Source organism: Falco naumanni, chromosome 16 (assembly GCF_017639655.2).
Source record: "Falco naumanni isolate bFalNau1 chromosome 16, bFalNau1.pat, whole genome shotgun sequence".
Taxonomy (NCBI): Eukaryota; Metazoa; Chordata; class Aves; order Falconiformes; family Falconidae; genus Falco; species Falco naumanni.
In genome coordinates this window covers 1,068,999-1,088,277 of record NC_054069.1, presented here as the reverse complement: position 1 = coordinate 1,088,277, position 19,279 = coordinate 1,068,999, and the positions used below count along the sequence as shown (strand labels likewise).

Sequence of the window (19,279 nt, the reverse complement as noted above, 5' to 3'; positions counted from 1 at the left end):
AGCTGCCTCAAATCTGCTTGCGGGCAGTGTCCTTGTGAGGACAGTCACATGTGGCCTGTCAGCTAAATGCAAGTACTCTCTTTTTTGTCCTGTGAAGTCATTGCAGAAGATTCACTTTTGATGTCAGAGCCTCTCACTTTGCTGGAAGAGAGGCTGAGTTGTAGTAAGTGATGAAGCTCTTGGTGAAGCAGGAGAAGCACCAACTTAAGGAAAATAAGACAACTTGAGCTGAAAAATGCTGGTTTCCAGTAACTGTAATACCAGTTCCTCAGTACCTTTGTAGATGGTTGCCATGCCAGCTTCTCAACGTTGTCTATGTCGTTTGGATTTCGTCTCTGAGAAGGTGACAGCTGAAGGCAGGAGCAAGTAGCAGCTGATGTTTGGAAAGCATGGATCGCCTGGTGAGAAACCTGACTTTCTCCAGCTGAGTCTTCCAGTTGCTTCGTCAAACGTGAATCATGGTGCTGGATGCTCAGCAGTTCCCAAAGGCTTGTGAAATTCATCTTGCCTTGCGCAGCAAGCCGTAATCGCAGCAACGTCCCTTGGATGTGTATTAGAGTTCGCTTGTGTGTGTATCACCGCAGAGAAGTATAAATCACTTTTTACTTTCTCTTCCTCTTCTGCTGAATTTGGCAGAGATGGGCTCATCTTTTTTTAAATCCAGAACTATGTGCAAGCTCATATACAATCTTGGAATGAATTCTCTTGGTTACAAAAATAGCCTTCTACATGAGCTGAAGTGAAAATCTAATTGCTTTCTGAAATATTTTATGCCGTAGTAAATTCAGCTCATTAGCACGGCTGATTTCTATCACGCTGCCCAGCATTTTATCCTTGTTGATAGGTGGGAGCACTTATGTAATAGCTGTGACGTGTTTCCAGCCCGAAGCCAAGAGGTTGTGCCCCTGCTAGCCAGCTTTGAGCGTTTTCAGGCACTGCACGAGGCCTCACACGCTCTTGGTGCTAGAGCAGAGAGGGGGAAACTAAAATCTCAGCTTTTTGTAATCAGAGTTTCCTGAGGAGCCATTAAGACTTTGTTCTAACAGCGGAAGCAATTTACAGGGAAAAAACAGCAACCCGTTTTGGGAAGGTTTCCTTGCAGTTGTTAGCATCTCCAGCACTGAAGAGTCTCACGTCCTCATGTTGTCGGGAGAAAGTCTGTCGCAGCCCGGGCTGGCTTCGTGCCCGCTCTGGCTCTGCCGTGGGCTGCTGCCGTGCGGCGGGTGGGTGCTGGGGCTTACCTGTTCCTAAGGATCAAACACTGCCCGCGTGTTGCTTCAACCCAGTGCCTGTCCCTCTCGTGGTAGGCGTGTTAGGAATTTCTGGATGTGCCACAGGGATAGCCGCGTTTGGTGCGTATGGACAGTGCAGCCACTGTCGCTGTGTCTGATACTGGGCCCTGGGGAATCTTCTGTATTAAATGTGCCTGTGTCGAAATGTGGTGGGCTGTGGCGGGGGGCGGGGGGCTGACAGCTACGGTTTTCTGGATGCTACATGCTCAGTGTAGGGCTGAGCGCCTCAAATAACCTGAGTTGCACTTTTGTGAACCGCAGGTTTTTGTTAGAAGCAATTCTAAGCTGTTCCCCTTGATGCTTTAAAAACTTTCAAAGGCTTAAACTGTACCGTACGACCGAAAATCATACATAGGCAGTGATACAGGTTGGAATTCTTCGTTGAAAGAGGGGTAGTTTCTCTAAACGGCCATGGTTTCAGTCAGTCAGTGCTGCATGCTTGTCTGTCTTGTCCCTTGTTGGTCTGAGCTCTGCAGGCTTTCCTGGGTTAGCACCTAGGAGAGCTTTACAACCTGTTTATCTGAATTTCCAGTAAAAGGGCTGATAGTTCCTTCAGTGGCCAAGCTGTGCCGTAAGTGTCTTTGATTCATCTGTTACTGGAAACGTTTTGCTAATTCCCTTTGTTTGCATAGCGGTGCATGGGGATCAGGGAGAAGACTTGCTTTTGCTGTGGGCTTAAGCAGCAAAATGTAAATTGTTATTTTTGTCCATATGCATGTTTTGCGTGTGGTTGGGTTGCTGGTTTGACATTATGAACAAATGAATGTCTCCTTTTAAACACAGGGTGCTCTTTGTTCCAGGTCCCTCGAGTGTCCTTTTTTTGAGGTCAAACAGAATATAGTCTAAAAGTCTGGTTTGATTTCAGCTGTTTACTATGAATACTGTAAATAATCTGCATCCTTATTGACAAGAATACGGGTACTTGGTTGATTAATAAAAATTCTCAGAAAACTTGACAAAATTACAGTCTGGTTAATGTGGTTAGCATGTCTGCTGTCTCTGCCCTGTCTCCCCATCTCCTCCTCCCTGTTTGTCCAGAGCTTTATGAGCATGAACCAGACAGGCACGTTAAACAACATGGTACCAGTCTCTGGAAGTTCAGGCTGCTTCTGAGATCACAAGGTCACCAAATATGCTGGAAATGTGACTTAATCCACCACATGGAGGAGATGTGAGGCTTAAGCAGAGTTTGCTTTCTGGACAGAAAGCAAAAAGCATGAGGAGTCTGTCCAGAGGCAAAAAGTGGAAACTTGTGTATCAATCCTGTCTCTTAACCAGAAGATGCTTTTCCTTAAGTGTAGGATTTTACCGATTTTTTTTTTTTTTTTTTAAATGCAGAAAGCAGCATTAGGAGCTTCATATAAGTACAGAGAAGAGCGACTGATGTTTTTAAGGGTTGTGAAATGAAATCGTGTGTTCCTCTCTGGAAAATGCTCAAAGGAGCAACACCGTATGCCTCCTCAGCTCCCAAAGGGCACACTGACGTGTGTGTGACCCAGTGGCAAATCTGTGCTGCTGGACTTGGTGCACTCGAGCTCAGTGTGCTGGCTCCCAGCTGAACATTCAGGTCATGTCTGTAACCTCTGTTGCATGAGAGGTTTATGCAGGCTAAGCTTGCAATGGTTAATTTTGGCATACAGTTGCCCTTGGTGGTATGTGAAGTATTCTGTAGCTTCATTGTTTCTGTCCTTCCTCTGGAGCTTGTGCAGAAATGTCAGCGGTCTCCAAGGCTGTGCCTACGTGCAGAGCTTGGGGACCGGCCTGCACTCGCATTTCTTCATGAAAAGTGAAATTTCACGCCTAACCTAAAAAGATTCCCCCCCCCCCCAGCCTAAGCGGGGCTGACTAATAGAGGGGCAGCAGAGTTTTCTGCGTGAGTGGACATCTGGCAGGGCAGCTGCTAAAAGCAAGAACCTGAAGTGTGCAGGACTTAACAGCGTGCATCACCAAACATGCATGGGGACAGGCGAACCTGGTTTGGGCAAAAACATACTTAGGAGAGCCTTGTAGAAAGGCACCTGCTGCAGTAGCTGGGTTTGATTTCTTGCCTGCAGGAGAATCTCCAAAATATTTTCGAAAAAGTTGAGAGATGGGAGCCTTGCACTTGGCTGTAAGAGCGCTTGCTATATCAGCAGGCTGTGCTCCGAAATTTGAGCGCAGTAAAAGATGTGAATGACCTTGACTTGTTTAGGAGCTGAGCTACTTGCTGTTGATCGGGGGTAATGCTTAAATAAGGGCAGGCCCTTGCTTAACTCTGCCTGTCAGTCTCCCAGCTCTTTACAGTAAAAAAACTCTGACTGTGCAGAAGACTTAATGCAATTTAATGAGGCTATTCGAGATAGTAAATTTTTCTTTTCCTAGCAAGTGAATTGAGGGTCACTTGGAAATGGTGATGGATTTCCTTCCCCAGCCCTGGTTCGGATTTGCTTATGGAATGAGTTTATCCAATGAATAAAACTTCATTGACAAGTTCTTTGAAAAACAACTTCACTCTGTTGCACAACATGAGTAGTCAAATGTAGAGAAGTAGGTTGCTGCACAGTCAGAAGCCAGCAGAACTGCTTTGATGGATCCTGGTAATTAGTATTTACTGCGAGGCAATTATGTCGCAGGTATTTTAATTAATGGGTGACTGGGAAAAATACAACCACCTGATGAGAAACCTTCAGAAGTGATTTATTTTTATTATTTTCAAGAACAGATATTTCCATTGAGCCCTCTGGTTTAATGGAGTTTATGGAGTGAAATGAATTTTTTTGGCCTCAAGTCTTTTGAGGCCAACTTGCTGGCCCAGCTGAGAAGTAAATACCCTCTTGAAATGGGCAAGGAGGTAATAAGCCCCTGACCTGTGGCTCTCTAGTGCCTCTGCTAACCAGCCCTGTGGCCTGTGCTGGGGGATGGAGGGCTTGTGCAAACCTCCCTGAAGTTCTTCGCGCGAGTTGGGGAAACTCGGGAACCCTCCTGGTCCCATGTGTGGGACAGGGCATGTGGTTACTGGGGGCTCTCCAGGATGCCTCTCGGGTTTCTCCTGGTTTTTTGTAGCACTGTCCTCAACTCCATTATCTGGCCAACTACTGTCCCTACCCGTATCTCTTGCCACACTACATCAGTTTTAGCTAGATGTGCTTATAGGGTAGAGAGCTATTAGGAAAGGGTAATAATTGTGTTTCATAAATCAGCTTACTCTGACATTTACACTTCGGCGGAGTTTTGTTGCCTGTTCTGCTGATGCTTCAGAGGAGAGGGATGATTTTTCTCTGTTTATCTCTGCCATTTCTACTGCTCATCTCCTGCCTGTGCATCCCTGCTGGAGGAGTAGTATGAGGAGTGGCTTCTGTAAGTCTGGTGCTTTCAGGTTTCAAGGGGATTGACTTCAGCTGGGTTGCTGCTGCGTGCCTGTTTGTGGTCACTTAGACCGTCCCCGTCCGTGTGTGTGCATTGCTAGCTTCCGAGGAGAGCCTCGCTGGCAACAAATACTACCTTTGAGGAGAGTATAGTTTTTCAACAAAATATTTGAGAGTACTCAGATTTCCATAGTAGAGCCAAACTCTGGTTTTTATAATGAAATGCATTGTTGGGTGTTCCAAGTATATTTTGCACCAAACCAGTAGCAAGTACCAGACACCAGTTATGAGCATTGGGAACACCTGCACACGTTTCGAAGAGTGTGCGATGGTTTTCTCCTGTTGCATTGCAGAAGCTCCCGAAGCTGTGCTTTCGTACGCAGTTGCAGCATTTGTAAGGGGAGCTCATGTGCTTTGGGAGCGTTTCGACTGGCTCTCGGCCAAGGTGTGCCTTGGAGTGCCCCGTGCTCAGCAGGAGCAGGGAGAACCTGGGCCAGAGGCAGTTGTACAGCCTGCTGGAGGTGCGAACTGCAGGGTGTCAGTGGGCTTTCACTCCGATCTGGTCACCAGTGGCCTTCCCTCTGAAGAGGGGTGATGTGACATTCTTTCTGCGGCTGGTGCGTGTGCTAGCTAGAAGGCTGAGGCTGAGGAGCTGGCTGTCTCTGTAACTAACCAGACTTCACTGGTTTCGGCAAGAGTTACCTTCGGTGAGGTGTGTTGGACTAAAGGCAAATTCCCTGTGGAAAAAACAGAGGGAAGGAGGGGTGGCATGTGGCCACAAACCCGTGCTTCTCACTGTCAAGGTAATGGGGTATGAGGCTTGGTATTTGAAGGAAAAGGTTGGAAAAGTTTTATTTTTGTTTTGATATAGGAAAAGATTTTAAAACGTTTGTACTTTTCACAAAACCGTTTTGATTTTCCAGCCGTCCCCATCAGCTGTCCTTTAAATAGAGGGAGGTTTATAATTTTAAAGCCTTTCACCTGGAGACAGCCCAGGTAAGGGCTGGTGTGGCACTGGTAAGCTGGAGTCCCTTCCGTGTAAGGTGGTGACCCCATCTGGTGTGGGAAACTGGAAAACACACTGGTGCCCGCATCGTTCCCTGTCTCCATCCTCTGCACCGTTTGCTGCAAGCGTGTGAGAAGCCCCTGTGTGGGTTGCGCTCCCTGTGTGAATAACCACTTTGTTCTGCACTTTGTCACTTACAGATCACTTGGTGGCCCACGGACGTATGGCAGAGAAGGAAGCCCGGAGAAAGTTCAAGCAAATAGTGGCTGCTGTCAACTTCTGTCACTGTCGTAATATAGTCCACAGGGATCTGAAGGCAGAAAATCTACTTCTGGATGCTAACCTTAACATCAAAATAGCAGGTGAGCTAAGACTAGCAGTGTAGGAGGAAGGCAGCTGCTTTCAGAAGTTAATAAATGTAGGCATTGGCTGCTTCCAGGTATTCAGAAAGAAGGAAACGCAGTGCAGCTAAAGGAAGCTTTGGATTTCTGTGTGGCCAGCTGCCCAGAGCTGAAACTGCTAGATTGTAGCCAGGAGTTTTATATCTCCCTTCAAGTAGTGCAAAATAAAAGGAAAAAAACCAGGTTTGGCTTCATAGGCAGACATGCAGCTATAGATACTGCGGTGTTCCAATAATCCAACGCTGGATAATGGGAGAGACCAGCGTTAAAAAATTGACCTGGTTTTGAGTCATGCTGCCAGTTTAGGACTTTTTCAAAGCAGGTCAGACTAGGTGAGAGAGAAAGCGAGGAGAAGTAGGGATGACAGCGTTTATGGTGGAGCAGTGAAGGGGAAATGGCACTCTTGGAGTCATTTCACTATGCCTTCTGGCAGAGCAAGAGAATAGCCCTAGTGCTTTGGGTATTTCATTCATTGCAGGGGGAGAAGCTGAAGTTACTGAATAAACAGGCCCTTCCAGTCTGTTCCCAGTGTTTTGCTGGGCAGTGGGGGTTTTTGCTAATTACTGCCTGTCCAGAGAGCTTGTGCCTTGGCCAGTTTCTAGACTGACCTAACACGGGCCTGCATGTCTCTGATCCTTTTGTACATGAGATTGAACCTTGGCTGCTGAGCTCTGAGATGCACAGACTAGACTTGACTTTATTTAGCTTTGTGGGATTATGTAGCAACCAATTGAAACAAGAGGATTTAATCCTGGCCTGGTCATCTCATTTCATGGGATTTTGAATTGGGAGAGCTTACCATTTAATTCTACTAGAGCCTAATGCATATCAGAGCATTTTTGGAAAGCACTTGTTGCCCCCTCTCTTAATAGGCTTCTTCCTTGGAAAGCCTGTCACCTTTTATAAGGGTTTGTAACTTGATTAAAAAAAATAATGTGCTTAGGGCTGTAAAACTTTTCAGTCTGAGCAATTTTAGTACTGGGAGTTGGGGAATACTCTTCTAGCTTGGAGAGAGGAAACAGTCTTGTTTGTTGTGTTGCTGCTCTCTTACGTACCATCTGTAGGTGTTAGATTAGAGTTTAACATTTGATTTGTAGTAAGATGATTAGTAATTTCTTCAGTTCCTTTTATCCTCACTTTGTGAGGAGGGAATGGGGAAGGAATAGAAAGGAGTGAAGGACTTGCAGGCGTCCAGGGGAAGTTTTGTATAGTATGAACCATGTCCTCCTCGGCACAAGGATGGTAGCCTTTTCCTTGCTGTTCTGGGAGCAGAAGATGAGGAAGAAACAACATGTTGCTGATGAATACAAGCGTTTCATAGTGTTTCCTATGTGTTGAGTGAATCTGTGCTGCCTTGCACTGAGTGGTGTTTTGTGGCCAGCTGAAAGCCCGACAGCTCACACTTCCCAGGACTGCGCTGTGTGAAAGGAAAAAACAGAGAGAAACATACTGACAATATGGGGAAAAGGGCTCGTTTTTTACTTGTCAAACTGATTTCCTACCGTTGGGTAAGAGCCTCCATACTGAAGGAGGGGGCAGCAGCAGGCGGCTGATGGTAACTGCTGCCATGGACCGGGTTGGTGGCGGGTAATGGAGCTCCTCCAAGCAAGGTGGTTCAGGAGGTCTTTGTAAGCAGCACTTTCTGCTGTCTGTTCTGTGCAAACCGATGCACTAATGGTTTGAGGCCATCTTGTGTTCATGGGGTAAAATCTAATCTGTGTGTAGGCGGCGAGGCTGCCAAGCAAATAGAAAGAAAGAAGCTAAAAACTAACCCGGCTGGTAACTGGAATACAGCTGGATTTCCTAAAGAAATGTCCGTGTGAGCATGCTGACAAGCTCTGTGAATATCTGAAAATTGTGGAAACTTTTTTTTTTTTTAATCTAAGGGAGTTGGAAACTTTTTTCCTTCCAAATATCTGCTCCCAGAATGGACTCTAGAAGATAGTTCCCACCCTGGTGGTGGTAGTGTTTTACTTGGCAGGAGGATGTAGTAGCGACTTGAAAAATAGCCTGGAAAAGCTGATTTATGGTATAGGATTTTTCCAAGTATAAAGTTTTGTCCCTATAACTCATCAATTACAACTTGACGCCAGTTGTTCCATTGTTTCAAGAGCAAAAAAGAAGCGATACAACTGATCTCTTTCACACCAGACCTCCCAGAATAAAGACAGCAGAAATGCACAAAGCCCTGTTACACAGGGTGGAGGACCAGCTAAACCTTCACTGCCAAACCCATTAACTGTCTCTAACCCAAACCTCTTCAATCATGCATTTAATGTTCAGCTGATGGAAGCTATAGATACATCTCGAGTGCCTTCTAAAGGCTCCGCTTGGTAGGTCTGGTCACTCTTTACCTGCCAAGTAACAGCAACACAGGTAGCCTGAAGGATGCAGTGAGCCAGCGTGTCACCTCAGACACCCAGAGCTGAGGCTGGGGCTGTAGCTTTGTGATGCTTCTGATGCCCATATGCGCAGCCTTTAGTAATGTGCTTAATTCCACCAGCTTTTGGAATTTGTCAGACTCTGACCAGTGCAGATTTCCTAGCACATTACCACTGACCTCCATTTGCAGCTTTGCATCCCTTACTTGGCAATTACTCAGTTAATTGATTGATTACTCCGTTAATTGATTGATGGCTAGGAAGATAGCGTGGCAGTCTTGAAGTGGGTTAATGCTGCTGTTCCCACTTGGTGGTGACAACAAGTGTGCTTTTTGGTTTGTTTTGGTTTTGTTTTTTTTTTGATTGATTGCAACTGTACTATTTTTCCGTAAACAGTAAGATAGAAGTGCTGTTACCCTCGCTCTCGTTTTTCCCATGGATGCTTTTTCTCCAGTGTACCTTCTCAAAGTCTGAGTCGGTAGCTTCTGGCACTATGTTCACTTGTGCTCCCAGTCAGAGAGTTCAGCCAGGAGTTGAGATTATTGCTAAATACCCAGGCCTTCCTGGGGTATGGTTTCAGAGAGGAATCTGATCTATGCATTGCTTTGCATTCATTTACAAGAGTCTGCTTGCTCTTTCACCTTCTGAGGATAAAAGTCCCTGTTGTGCAGATACTAAAGCCAGCTCCCTGAAGTGCTGCTCTGAGGAAACGTGAGGGACTAGACCCACTTTTTTGTAGCCCAGGAATGTTTCTTTTCCATACTTTCTCTATATCACGTCATTGTGACTTTTACCTTACTCTTTAAAAACACTCTTTTCCCTCTGCATCTCTTTGTGGAATGAGACCTGGTTGCTCCCCGAGGATTTGGATTAATATATCTCCTTGGACTGGGGTGACTCGTCATAGTTTTTAAGAAGGTTTATTGAAGTTGTAGTTTGGGGTTTTGTTTGGTTTAGATTTTGTTTTGTTGCTACTTTGGGGTTTTCAAATCCTCCCTCTTAACGTTTTTGGGGGCTTTTAAAAAGCCTGCTGCTTTCACCAGCCTTGACCTCGGTGCGTGCAGCACAGGTGGGTTCTGGAAGCCGTTCCCAGCCTTTTGAGCAGTGCTTCATGTAAGACGGAGCTGTCTGGCTCCAGCTCCCCACAGAGACAAGCAGCGTGACTCACCCAGAGCCCGGAAAGTGCTGGGTAGAGCAGCAGCTCTCCACAGGGAAAGGTTTTTCATCCCGAAATCCGGGGCAGCCGTGGAGCGACTGCAGGAGCTCCCGGACCTGCTGGTTGAACACCGACACGCATCTCGGTGCGCTCCAAGGAGAGGCTCTGCAGGCTTGCGCTCTCTGCCCACCTCTCCGCTGCCAAAAAGAGCCGTGAACCTGTGGGCTAACTTCAACCCGATGTGAAAGAGGGTAAAGTTTCAAAGATGGCCAGTCTCCTGCAGCTCTTACGAAGCAGAGAAGGTTGCAGGAGGCAGCTGTTGTGTGTCTGTTCGGAGGCAGCGGCGGCTGCCAGCTGGCATGCCACGGCTCTGCCCTCGCTGCAGAATGTGCTGCTGCTGCTTGCTTGCTGCACCACCGTCCAACTGGGCTCATTGGTGTGACTGGTTAGTGGGCCAGGGCAGCAGTGTGGGGAACACCTCGTTCCTCTCCTGTGCAGAGCTGGAGCTGGTGTTGGGCTGTACGGGGGCAATATTCATTGTTTTGAAAATGCAAGTGGTTCCCAGAGTGCTGCAAAGCCCACCTGAGTACATACAAGGATAAATAAAAGTAACTAAACCAGAATAATTTGCTCAAAATACGTGAAGCACCAAAATCCCAGCATGTTGTTGCACAGTCAGAAAGAGTTTGTCTAAACTTGACTGCAAATGCTTTGTTATTAGGAGATGGAAATACATTTACTGCTGTAGTTTTTATTGCTTGCTCTGTTAGCCGTAATGCAGGCACTTGTTACACATTCTGCTTCAAAACACGAGACAGAACAGCTCAAAAGCTTGCAGAGGTGGAAAAGACAATTGTGCAGCTGTGTACTGTTTCCCTGAAATAGTCCTCCAAAGGCTGACTGCTCTTGTGTTTTGGAGGTTCTGATGACTTCATTTCTAACAGCAAAAACCTAAAGGATGTTTAACTGCCTTGTTGTGATGCCGTCGTGCTTTTAAAGAACACTTACCATCTCACTGCTCTGTTTTGAGGTGGGGTTTCAGCAGCATTGTCTGTACTCCAGGTATTTCCAGAGGAACACGCCACACTAGGTGTTCTTCACAAGCATAAACCATCTTCACATTGAGACAGTTTTGCCCCTGCGAAGGGATGGAAGAAGGAAAGTTGGCTGTGCCCTCCTGGGGCTGAGGTGGCAGGAGCTGTGCCGACTGCGCCTGCTGTGCTGAGCTGTGCTAGGCGGTCTGCTGAGTTTTGCAGAAGCTGTTTGAAGGAGGAGAGGAGAATCACCTGAAATTAGGTCATGGAAAATCCTGTAAGGAAAGTGGTGAGCGGGAGCACGCAGTCACCAGTTAGTGCATTCTCTGTGCAGTGAGTGCCTGCGGGATTTTCTGTGCCTCCTGCACAGAGGTGTTGGCCATCACTGGTGGCTCGCTCTCAGAAGCTGGTGTGAAACTGGGTGCTGGTGTAAAGGGGGTTTTGTCTAAAAGGCAACAACTGTTTTTCTTTTGGCAGGGTAATATTGAATGTGTTAGGGCAAACCTGTAGTTTTATATTATTTAGGAAAACAAACCTTTCTTGATGGCTAAAGAATGCATGCCAGAGTCCTTACCTTTTAAAGCATGGATAAAAGACTTAAGGAGAAATAAGCAGATAAAAATGAAGATGAAGTCTCAAGATGAATGTGCGTTTATTTCAAGAAATGGGAAAAAAACTTCAGTGCTTTTGCATCTGAAATGTTCTTTACTGTTTCTATACATGTATTAAAGTATATATTTTCAGCCAGATTCTCCTAGCACAACGTTGGGGTCCTGTGTTTCACTGACAAGTAGGCAGTCAGCTGTGAATTATCCCACATACGCTGCAGTTCTGACCAGTGGCGGCGTCAAAATTAATCTTAAGCTCTTTATGGGAGATTTTTACTTTCTGCAGCTGTAGCGTATATTTTTGCTACGATGCTTTTTGGTTTTATCAGTTAGAATTTGCAAGCTGAGTATTTCTGGCCGTCCTTGGGTTTTTTTCCAGCATTTCTCACACAAGCCTGCCGTGAGGATCTGCTGCTGGTGCAAATGCCATGGAAAATGTCCATGTTGCTGTGGGTCCCCATCCGTGTGCATTAATGTCACTCACCCTCCTGCTGGCACACTTCTAGCAGAAACACAGGCGCAGCAGTGTGCAGATAACCTTTGTGGCACCGCTCCTTCTGACAGCGCTTGCTTCCAAGGATGCCGTGTTCACGGGACGTGGAGACGCCTCTCTGTGACTGTGAATTTGCTTTTATCCAATTGAGGCAAGAAAGAAGGAAATTGTTAGTGATTCTTTTTTTTTTTTATAAGAAGCAGCTCACTTCTCTTGAATCCAGACTTCAGTTTCTTTGCTCTTTCCAGTGCAAGTCCCAGCTGTGTGCCAGGGGGTGGCAGGTTAATTAGCAGAAAATGCCGTTAGTGCCAACATAAGCTGATGGTTGACTGCCTGTAAGGTTAAGACCTATTTTTTTTTTTATTATTTCTCTTTCAGGATTTATTATTTGCTGTTGGTGGATGATTTGACTTGGTTTGTATAGCTGCCCACCATAACCAAAGTTTCCAGCTCATATAGTACTTTCTGGAAAATCAAAATTTCCTGTTCTTTTCCCCCTTGTCTGCATTCTGTCCTTGCTGGCAGCTGCCCTGGCCCTAACGAAGTTGTGAAACTTGACATCAGAGAAGCTGAAGGCTGGAAGTTAGCACACAGGGTTTATGAAGGATTTCTTGAGTATAGGGTGGAAGCCTCATTCCAGACCATGCACCTGACTTGCAGCAACCCTGGCTGGTCTGATTGCTGGCGTATTGGCTCCAGCGTGGAAACCGCGTGGATGAAAAGCAAAGAGCAAACTTTTTGAAAGATCGTGTTCTGCTAAGCAAAAGCAGTCTGGTTACAGCATGTGCAGCAGGTGTAAGCGGTAGCATTTTGCAGCAGATTGTTTGTATGGAGTGTGTTTCATACTGTATGAAGTGGACATGCTGCTGTTAATACTTGGGGGTTTTGTCTCAGTATGGAGAGAAGTTGTATGCTGCCCAGGTGATTTCAGCCTTGCTCTTACTCTTTTTGCCTCTTGTGCACTCGTGTTTCTCCAGTCTCTGTGTATCAGTTATCTGTTACAGGATTGTATGTGACTTGTCTCAGCAAATTACTTAAATAGCATTTGTTAGGACATTTGGAGTGGATCATACTCCTCTAATCACTTCTCTTTATTCTGTCAGATTTTGGGTTCAGTAACATCTTCACACCTGGTCAGCTGCTCAAAACCTGGTGTGGGAGTCCTCCCTATGCTGCTCCAGAGCTCTTTGAAGGAAAGGAATACGATGGGCCAAAGGTTGACATTTGGGTATGGGATGAACCTCTTTCTCCTTTGCTTTGATCTAATTTCTGCTCTGTGTTTGGCTTTGCTTCCTGAATGTGTAGTAGGTGTCTTGGAGAAAAGCCTCTGATACGGCAAAAAAATGTTTTTTGAAGAAATGCTTGTAAAATTTTATTTTGGCTACTGTGTCATGTGTTTTCTTTATTGGGAAGCATGGTGCCAAAAATATTAGTTGCCCAGAAATGCGTTTTAATTTAGTTTCCCAAAAATATGGTTCACTTCAGTGCTGTTGGATGGCAGAGTACCTACTGTGGTAGGGCTTGATCTGGCAGAGCTGAAAGAGGAAACTTCAAGTTTTGCTCTATGAGGTTTTTGCAGGGAGCGCATTAGCGCTGAGACCTGGGACGGTCTCCTCCGTGGCACGAGCTCCGTGACACAAAGCCGCTATTCAATCCTGGCTTGGCTGCCTGCTGTCCTGCCTCTCCTCCTTGCGGGGCTCCCCGAGCTCTGCCAGCCAGGCTGGGTGAGTGGGGAGGAAGGGTCATAGCTGGGTTTGAAACGGCCGTGCCCTTACGGTGGCATTTTGTCAGCTGAAGCTGTTTGGTGTGGCTGTGCAGGTGGCCAGAGCCTCCTGCTGTGGGGCTGCCTCAGGCAGGCTGGAGCTGTAGGCTTCTTCTAACTGTTGCCTTCTGGGGCTCCAGAGAAAAGTCTAAATGGAGCTTGAAGTTTGAAGGAGGATTTAGGCTGGCCTGTGACTGAGATGTCCACAAGGTCTACTCCGAAAGGACTTGCTTTTTCTTCCCTGTTATTCTTTTATTCTATTTAAACAACATTTACTGCGATTAACTGCAGTTCCTGGTCTCTCCCTCTAACACTACTGACGTGACCTTTGTTTTGGACACAGAGTCTCGGTGTGGTGCTGTACGTGCTGGTCTGCGGCGCTCTGCCCTTCGACGGGAGCACGCTGCAGAACCTGCGAGCGAGGGTGCTCAGTGGGAAATTTCGCATTCCATTTTTCATGTCCACAGGTAAGGGGCACGTGCGCCTGCAGCGCTGAGCAGACGCTGGTCACATCTTTGCTTACAGATTATTTGGAGCACTTAAATTATAGTAGGCCAGCTGATTTATATGCCAGCCAAGTGGTATGCCAGGAAGCTGGTCGGTTGGATGGTGGTTTGTAACATAAGTTAAAATGAGTTCTGAATCTAGAATTTAGAAATGGAAATACTTTTATGTAAAATCTCAGCTTTCATGTATATAACTGTGCAAACTATAGCAAAATGTTAGCAAAGATATACTCTTTCTAAATTCTGAAGATGCAAAAGCTAAGAACGAAATAGTGATGTAGGAATGTAGAGGCTGTCGTATACCTGTTTTAGACAAGAAGCTTTTTACAGCATTGTGGCACATGAATTTCCAGCAGTAGCCCCATCGGAGATGAATGTCCGTGTCCTGTTCCTGCAAAAATGCTTCTGAATACTGTAGCAATAAGTCTCATTTTTGTAAAGTGTGATTAATTCTCAGATAAAACCAACTTCACTTAAGAACGAGTCATACGTACATTCTTGGTCGGCTGCTGTCAGATTAAGGAATAATTTTGCATGGAGTTTCCCAGCTGAAAACTTCTTTGCCTGCCACCTTACTTGGGGAAGAGGTTCTCTTCGTGCAGAAAATGCTTGCTAGAACGTGTGGTGTTTTTACAGCACACTTAGATCCCACCCCAAATGAGGGAGAGCCTCAGTCCCCCATGGTGATAGCGCACACGTATTACGATGGAGAAATCATTCACAGTGAGCTGTTGCCCAGTGGTGAATGTTGAGAGGATACTTTGCTCTTCCACCCCAAAAAGCCAGTGGTGTCCCCTGGCCAGCGCCAAGGCGAGGAGGGACGGGGTGACAGCGTGCCACCTAGGGGCTCCAGCAAACAGCACAGCGGCCCGCTGCCCGGGTGGCTTCCTTCCTTCCTGGCAGGGGGAAATCAAACGTCTGCAGCAAAGTGGCATGTCGGGGACTGAACGGCTGCAAAATGCAGAAGGAGAAGCAATGTTTCTGCTCTGTATGACTTCCCACAGAGAACTGTGAGGCTTTGAAAGAAAAAAAAGCGCTTTTGCCTTCGCAACGCGAGGCTGCCTCCTGCAGAAGCCGTGTCCCTCTCTGCGGGTTACCCAGCCTCCCTCTTCCCTTGCAGAATGTGAACATCTGATCCGCCACATGCTGGTCTTGGACCCAAGCAAGCGGCTCTCCATGGAGCAGATCTGCAAACACAAGTGGATGAAGCTTGGGGAGGCTGATGCGGAGTTTGACAGGGTGAGAAGCAGGAGTGAGCTGGTGTGCGAGTGGGGTCTGCCCGGTGCCTGCCAGGCTGCAGACGGGCTGCTAGCATGTAGTGGTGCCATCTTCATTTCAGCTCTTTGAGAACTCTCGTTCCAAGTGCTGGTGTGTTGCCTTTCTGCTTTGTGTCTCCTGGCCTTGCTTTCCACATCGCTCCTCATCTGTATATATTTTTGTATCTTTGCCCTTGGCGTTGAGAGCCTAAGGCACTAGATTTTGAATTGGTGTGCCATCAGCCTTCAAAGCTCATGCCAGCTTGCAGCCCGAGCCTGGTGCATTGGTTCTTCAGAGCGCTGTGACTCATCCGTGTGCCTTTGGGAATGTCAGTGCTGAAGTCTGTGTCTGTGCTCTTACAGCTGATAGCAGAGTGTCAGCACCTGAAGACCGAGAGGCAGATGGAGCCGCTGAACGAGGATGTGTTGCTGGCAATGGCGGACATGGGGCTGGACAAGGAACGCACAATTCAGGTAAGACGCCACAAGCTGACAGTTGTGACCTGCCTGTTCCCACTGGCGATCAAATGGCCATGTTTGTTGCTTATCACCTTTGGTAACAGAGCAACCTCAGCACAGTATGAAGCATACTTTATTGCTTGACAAGAAGAACTGACCCGGTTTTTACTTTTCTTCTTTTAGTCATTAAGAGCCGATGCTTATGATCACTACAGTGCAATCTACAGCCTGCTCTGCGACCGTCTGAAGAGACACAAGAATCTGCGCATCGCAGCGTCTCCAAGTATACCACGGACCATGACCTTCCCCACTTCTACTAACCTCCAGGTAGATACCCTGCTTGCGCAGTGTTCTGCCAGCCCTGGAAGGCCAGCCAGGCCCTTACCTGCTGGACTCAGACTTGCTTAAGGGTGTCCTCATCCTGGCAGGAGCACCAAAATGTTCCTCATCCGAGAACTTGGTGTGTGTTTAGGGTGCCATAATCCTGAGGTTAGGAAGGGTTTGTTCACTCGCTGTGCGTTTGCGAATACCCTTCGGACAAAGTCTTCTGCTAGCTTGGTGACAGAGGAGAAGGCAGTGTGAGGGTCACTGGTTGGGAGCTAGAGTTTACAGACCAGGACTGCTGTGTGATGCTGCTTCCTCAATTTGTGCTGCTGACCAAGAAATTAGTATTTGCTTTAAAAGAGTCCAGGTCATAAGGGAAGCAGAAGAGATGCTGACCCTGCCTGAGTGGGAGGGAGGAGGGGAAATGAGGCAACCCCTTGAGAATTAAGAATAAACTGATATTCACTGGCTCTAGGGTAACCTCCCTGTTCCCCAGTGCTTAGGTCTGTGCACTGGTATTAGTCCAGCAGTGTTTGTAAAGGGCTTGTAAGAGATGCTAGCTTCATGTCATCCGATTTTGATCTCTCTGCTTAGCAGACAGAACAGACAGGCAATACCATGAGCATCAATGTGCCACAAGTCCAGCTCATCAACCCTGAAAACCAAATTGTGGAGGTGAGGTACACCCCTTGATGACCCCTGCAAGTTCTTTTCCCGGGCTTGGGTTGAAGCCTTTTCCTTGATCCTCACTTATTTCAACATTTCCAATGTCTTGCCTGCCCAGACTGACGGAACAATGAACTTGGACAGTGATGAAGGGGAAGAGCCATCACCTGAAGCTCTGGTTCGTTACCTCTCTATGAGAAGGCACACGGTTGGAGTAGCTGACCCACGGTTAGTGCTGCACTCTAACTTCCTGAGGGAGGATTAAGGGAACCTGAAGATTTACTCTTAGCGTATGACTTTGGTCCTTCTGAGATGTGATTTATTAAATTGTGCTACATTGGCAGATGACGGGCTAATGCCTTAAGGGCACTCTGGGCTCTGTTGTATGTAAGAGCTGACACCTTTTGGACTGGCAACGGTCTCCAGTTTCTGGGCTGGCAAATAGACTTCACAGTGTGCCCCTCAGTCCCGCTTCACTCTTGCCAGGCCAAGTGGTGATGAGTGCACGTATGTGTGTCGTAGCTGGTATCCAGAACTTTGGTTTCCTGCTCCTGCTGTGAGGGGCTTGGAGTTATTTCTGCAAACTTGATTTTTGCTAGATGGAGAAGGAAATATAAGGTGTCTCTTTAGCAAAAGTGTTCTTTTAAATGTCCTAGCCCCATTGCGCAACTTGGTTAGTATTTCAGCTGAGGGTGAGGATGAGATGCTTTCCTCCTCTTCTTCCTGGTGAGCTCCGTGTAAGCTGTAGTGTCATTCACTGGTGTGCAAGCCAGTTTCTCACCTAAGCTGTGCTGCTGTCATGTCCTAGATGAAGTTTTCGTGATAAATACAATCTATGTTAATGCAAAGAGCTAGTTCTGGTAAATCTCAACTTGGAGGGGAAAAAGGGACAAATAAAAACCAAAGAGCAGCTTGGCTGTTCTCTGTGACCATTTTCCACAGCAATAAGAAGCCTTTTTGTGAAGGGAAGCTGAGTGCACTGGACCTGTGGGTGGTTCTCTGCGCATCGTGCTAATTCACCTGCCTATAAATGTGATTGCACAGGACGGAAGTCATGGAAGACCTGCAGAAGCTCCTGCCTGGCTTCCCCCGTGTCACTCCTCAGGCTCCATTCCTGCAGGTGACCCCGAATGTGAACTTCATGCACAATGTGCTGCCTAGGCAGAACCTGCAGCCCACGGGTCAGCTGGAGTACAAGGTACTGACCAATGCACATGTTCCCTGCTGTGGTCCGTGCTCCAGCAGCACGTGGGGGGTGTTCGTGCTTGCACTTGCTCACTCTATTTGCCAGTTCCTTGGTCTCCATAAGATTCAAGATGTATCTTCTTGCTGTCCTTTTAGGTATGATTCTAGTGGGTTCCTTAAATAGCTGAAGAATGAAAAACCACTGCACTATGAAATTAATTAATGGGCTGGGTAGAAATAGGACTGCACTTGCCTGGCTTTGGAGCTGCAGGTTGCAGCCTGTCTGGCAACTAAAGCACAGTGCAGGGAAATGGAGAGTTAAACACTACTGACGCTGCCCCTCTCTGCCCCACGTCAGCTCTGAGGTGTTGGTGCTATTCCTTAATCTCTCCTGAAGCCCAGAAGGCTTGTCTTCTCTCATGCCTGCGTGTCTGGGTTTGTGACCTTGAAGCTGCCATACAGGTTGATAACAGCACTGTCTGTGCTTCCCAGGAGCAGTCGCTGCTGCAGCCCCCCACCCTGCAGCTGCTGAATGGCATGGGTCCTCTGGGGCGGAGAGCATCAGATGGCGGAGCCAACATCCAGTTACACGCACAGCAACTGTTGAAACGTCCTCGAGGTCCATCTCCGCTTGTCACTATGACGCCAGTAAGTAGCAGAAGGAGAGAAGAGAATTGGTGGTGTGCTTATAAATATCTTCTCCCCCTGGCAGAGGCGACTGCCTCCAGGTCATAGCAGACAGAATAGCAGGCTCAGTCTGTAGCACTCTGGAAGCACTGCAGGGAGTGTGCCCACTTGCTTCTGAAGGTTCCCCACTCTGGGGCAGCAAGGTACTCTCTCCCTTTGTGGGAGAGTTGCTGTGCTCTCCTGTAGCCAGCAGCTGAGATGGTATTCTCTGGAATTGACACGGTGTTTGTGAACTACTTTTTTAACAGCTGCTTTTCTTCTCCTTTGCTGTTCTAATAGAGAAAACCGTACATTAATGCACATACTTTCATCCTTGGGGCACTTATATTAATGAACTTTACTGGTAGCACCAAAAGAAGCAGCAGCCTTGTAACAGGCAGTTTTGATTGGGGAAGGAATGCTGGAAAGGTTTCTTGGCCAAGTGTCCTTGGTGCTGCAGGAGGCTGGACATATATCCTTGTGAAAGCTTGTTTAGGAAGGTCAGGTGTCCGCTGCATGGATGGGACCATGCTGACTGCTTTCTGGAACCCATGGCTTCTCTCGTCTCTGCAGGCTGTCCCAGCTGTCACCCCTGTGGACGAGGAGAGCTCCGATGGGGAGCCAGATCAGGAAGCTGTGCAGAGGTAACTCCCAGTCTGTTCACATTTGCCCTTACTACCTCCAAGAGGCTCACCCTGTGGTGTTCCGCAGCTGAATTAAAACAAGCACAACCTCATCAC

At 47.2% G+C, this 19,279-nt stretch overlaps 1 protein-coding gene across 1 annotated transcript in view; it reads left to right on the top strand.

Moving 5' to 3' along the window:
- The window catches only part of SIK3 (SIK family kinase 3), a 91,790-nt gene that overhangs the window by 53,405 nt on the left and 19,106 nt on the right, over positions 1-19,279 (top strand). The window contains exons 4-14 of the mRNA XM_040616222.1: positions 5,843-6,004; positions 12,819-12,943; positions 13,821-13,944; positions 15,104-15,222; positions 15,603-15,713; positions 15,882-16,025; positions 16,617-16,697; positions 16,807-16,916; positions 17,733-17,886; positions 18,366-18,521; positions 19,113-19,183. Coding sequence (XP_040472156.1) covers positions 5,843-6,004; positions 12,819-12,943; positions 13,821-13,944; positions 15,104-15,222; positions 15,603-15,713; positions 15,882-16,025; positions 16,617-16,697; positions 16,807-16,916; positions 17,733-17,886; positions 18,366-18,521; positions 19,113-19,183 — 1,357 coding nt within the window. The remainder of the gene's footprint in view (positions 1-5,842; positions 6,005-12,818; positions 12,944-13,820; positions 13,945-15,103; positions 15,223-15,602; positions 15,714-15,881; positions 16,026-16,616; positions 16,698-16,806; positions 16,917-17,732; positions 17,887-18,365; positions 18,522-19,112; positions 19,184-19,279) is intronic.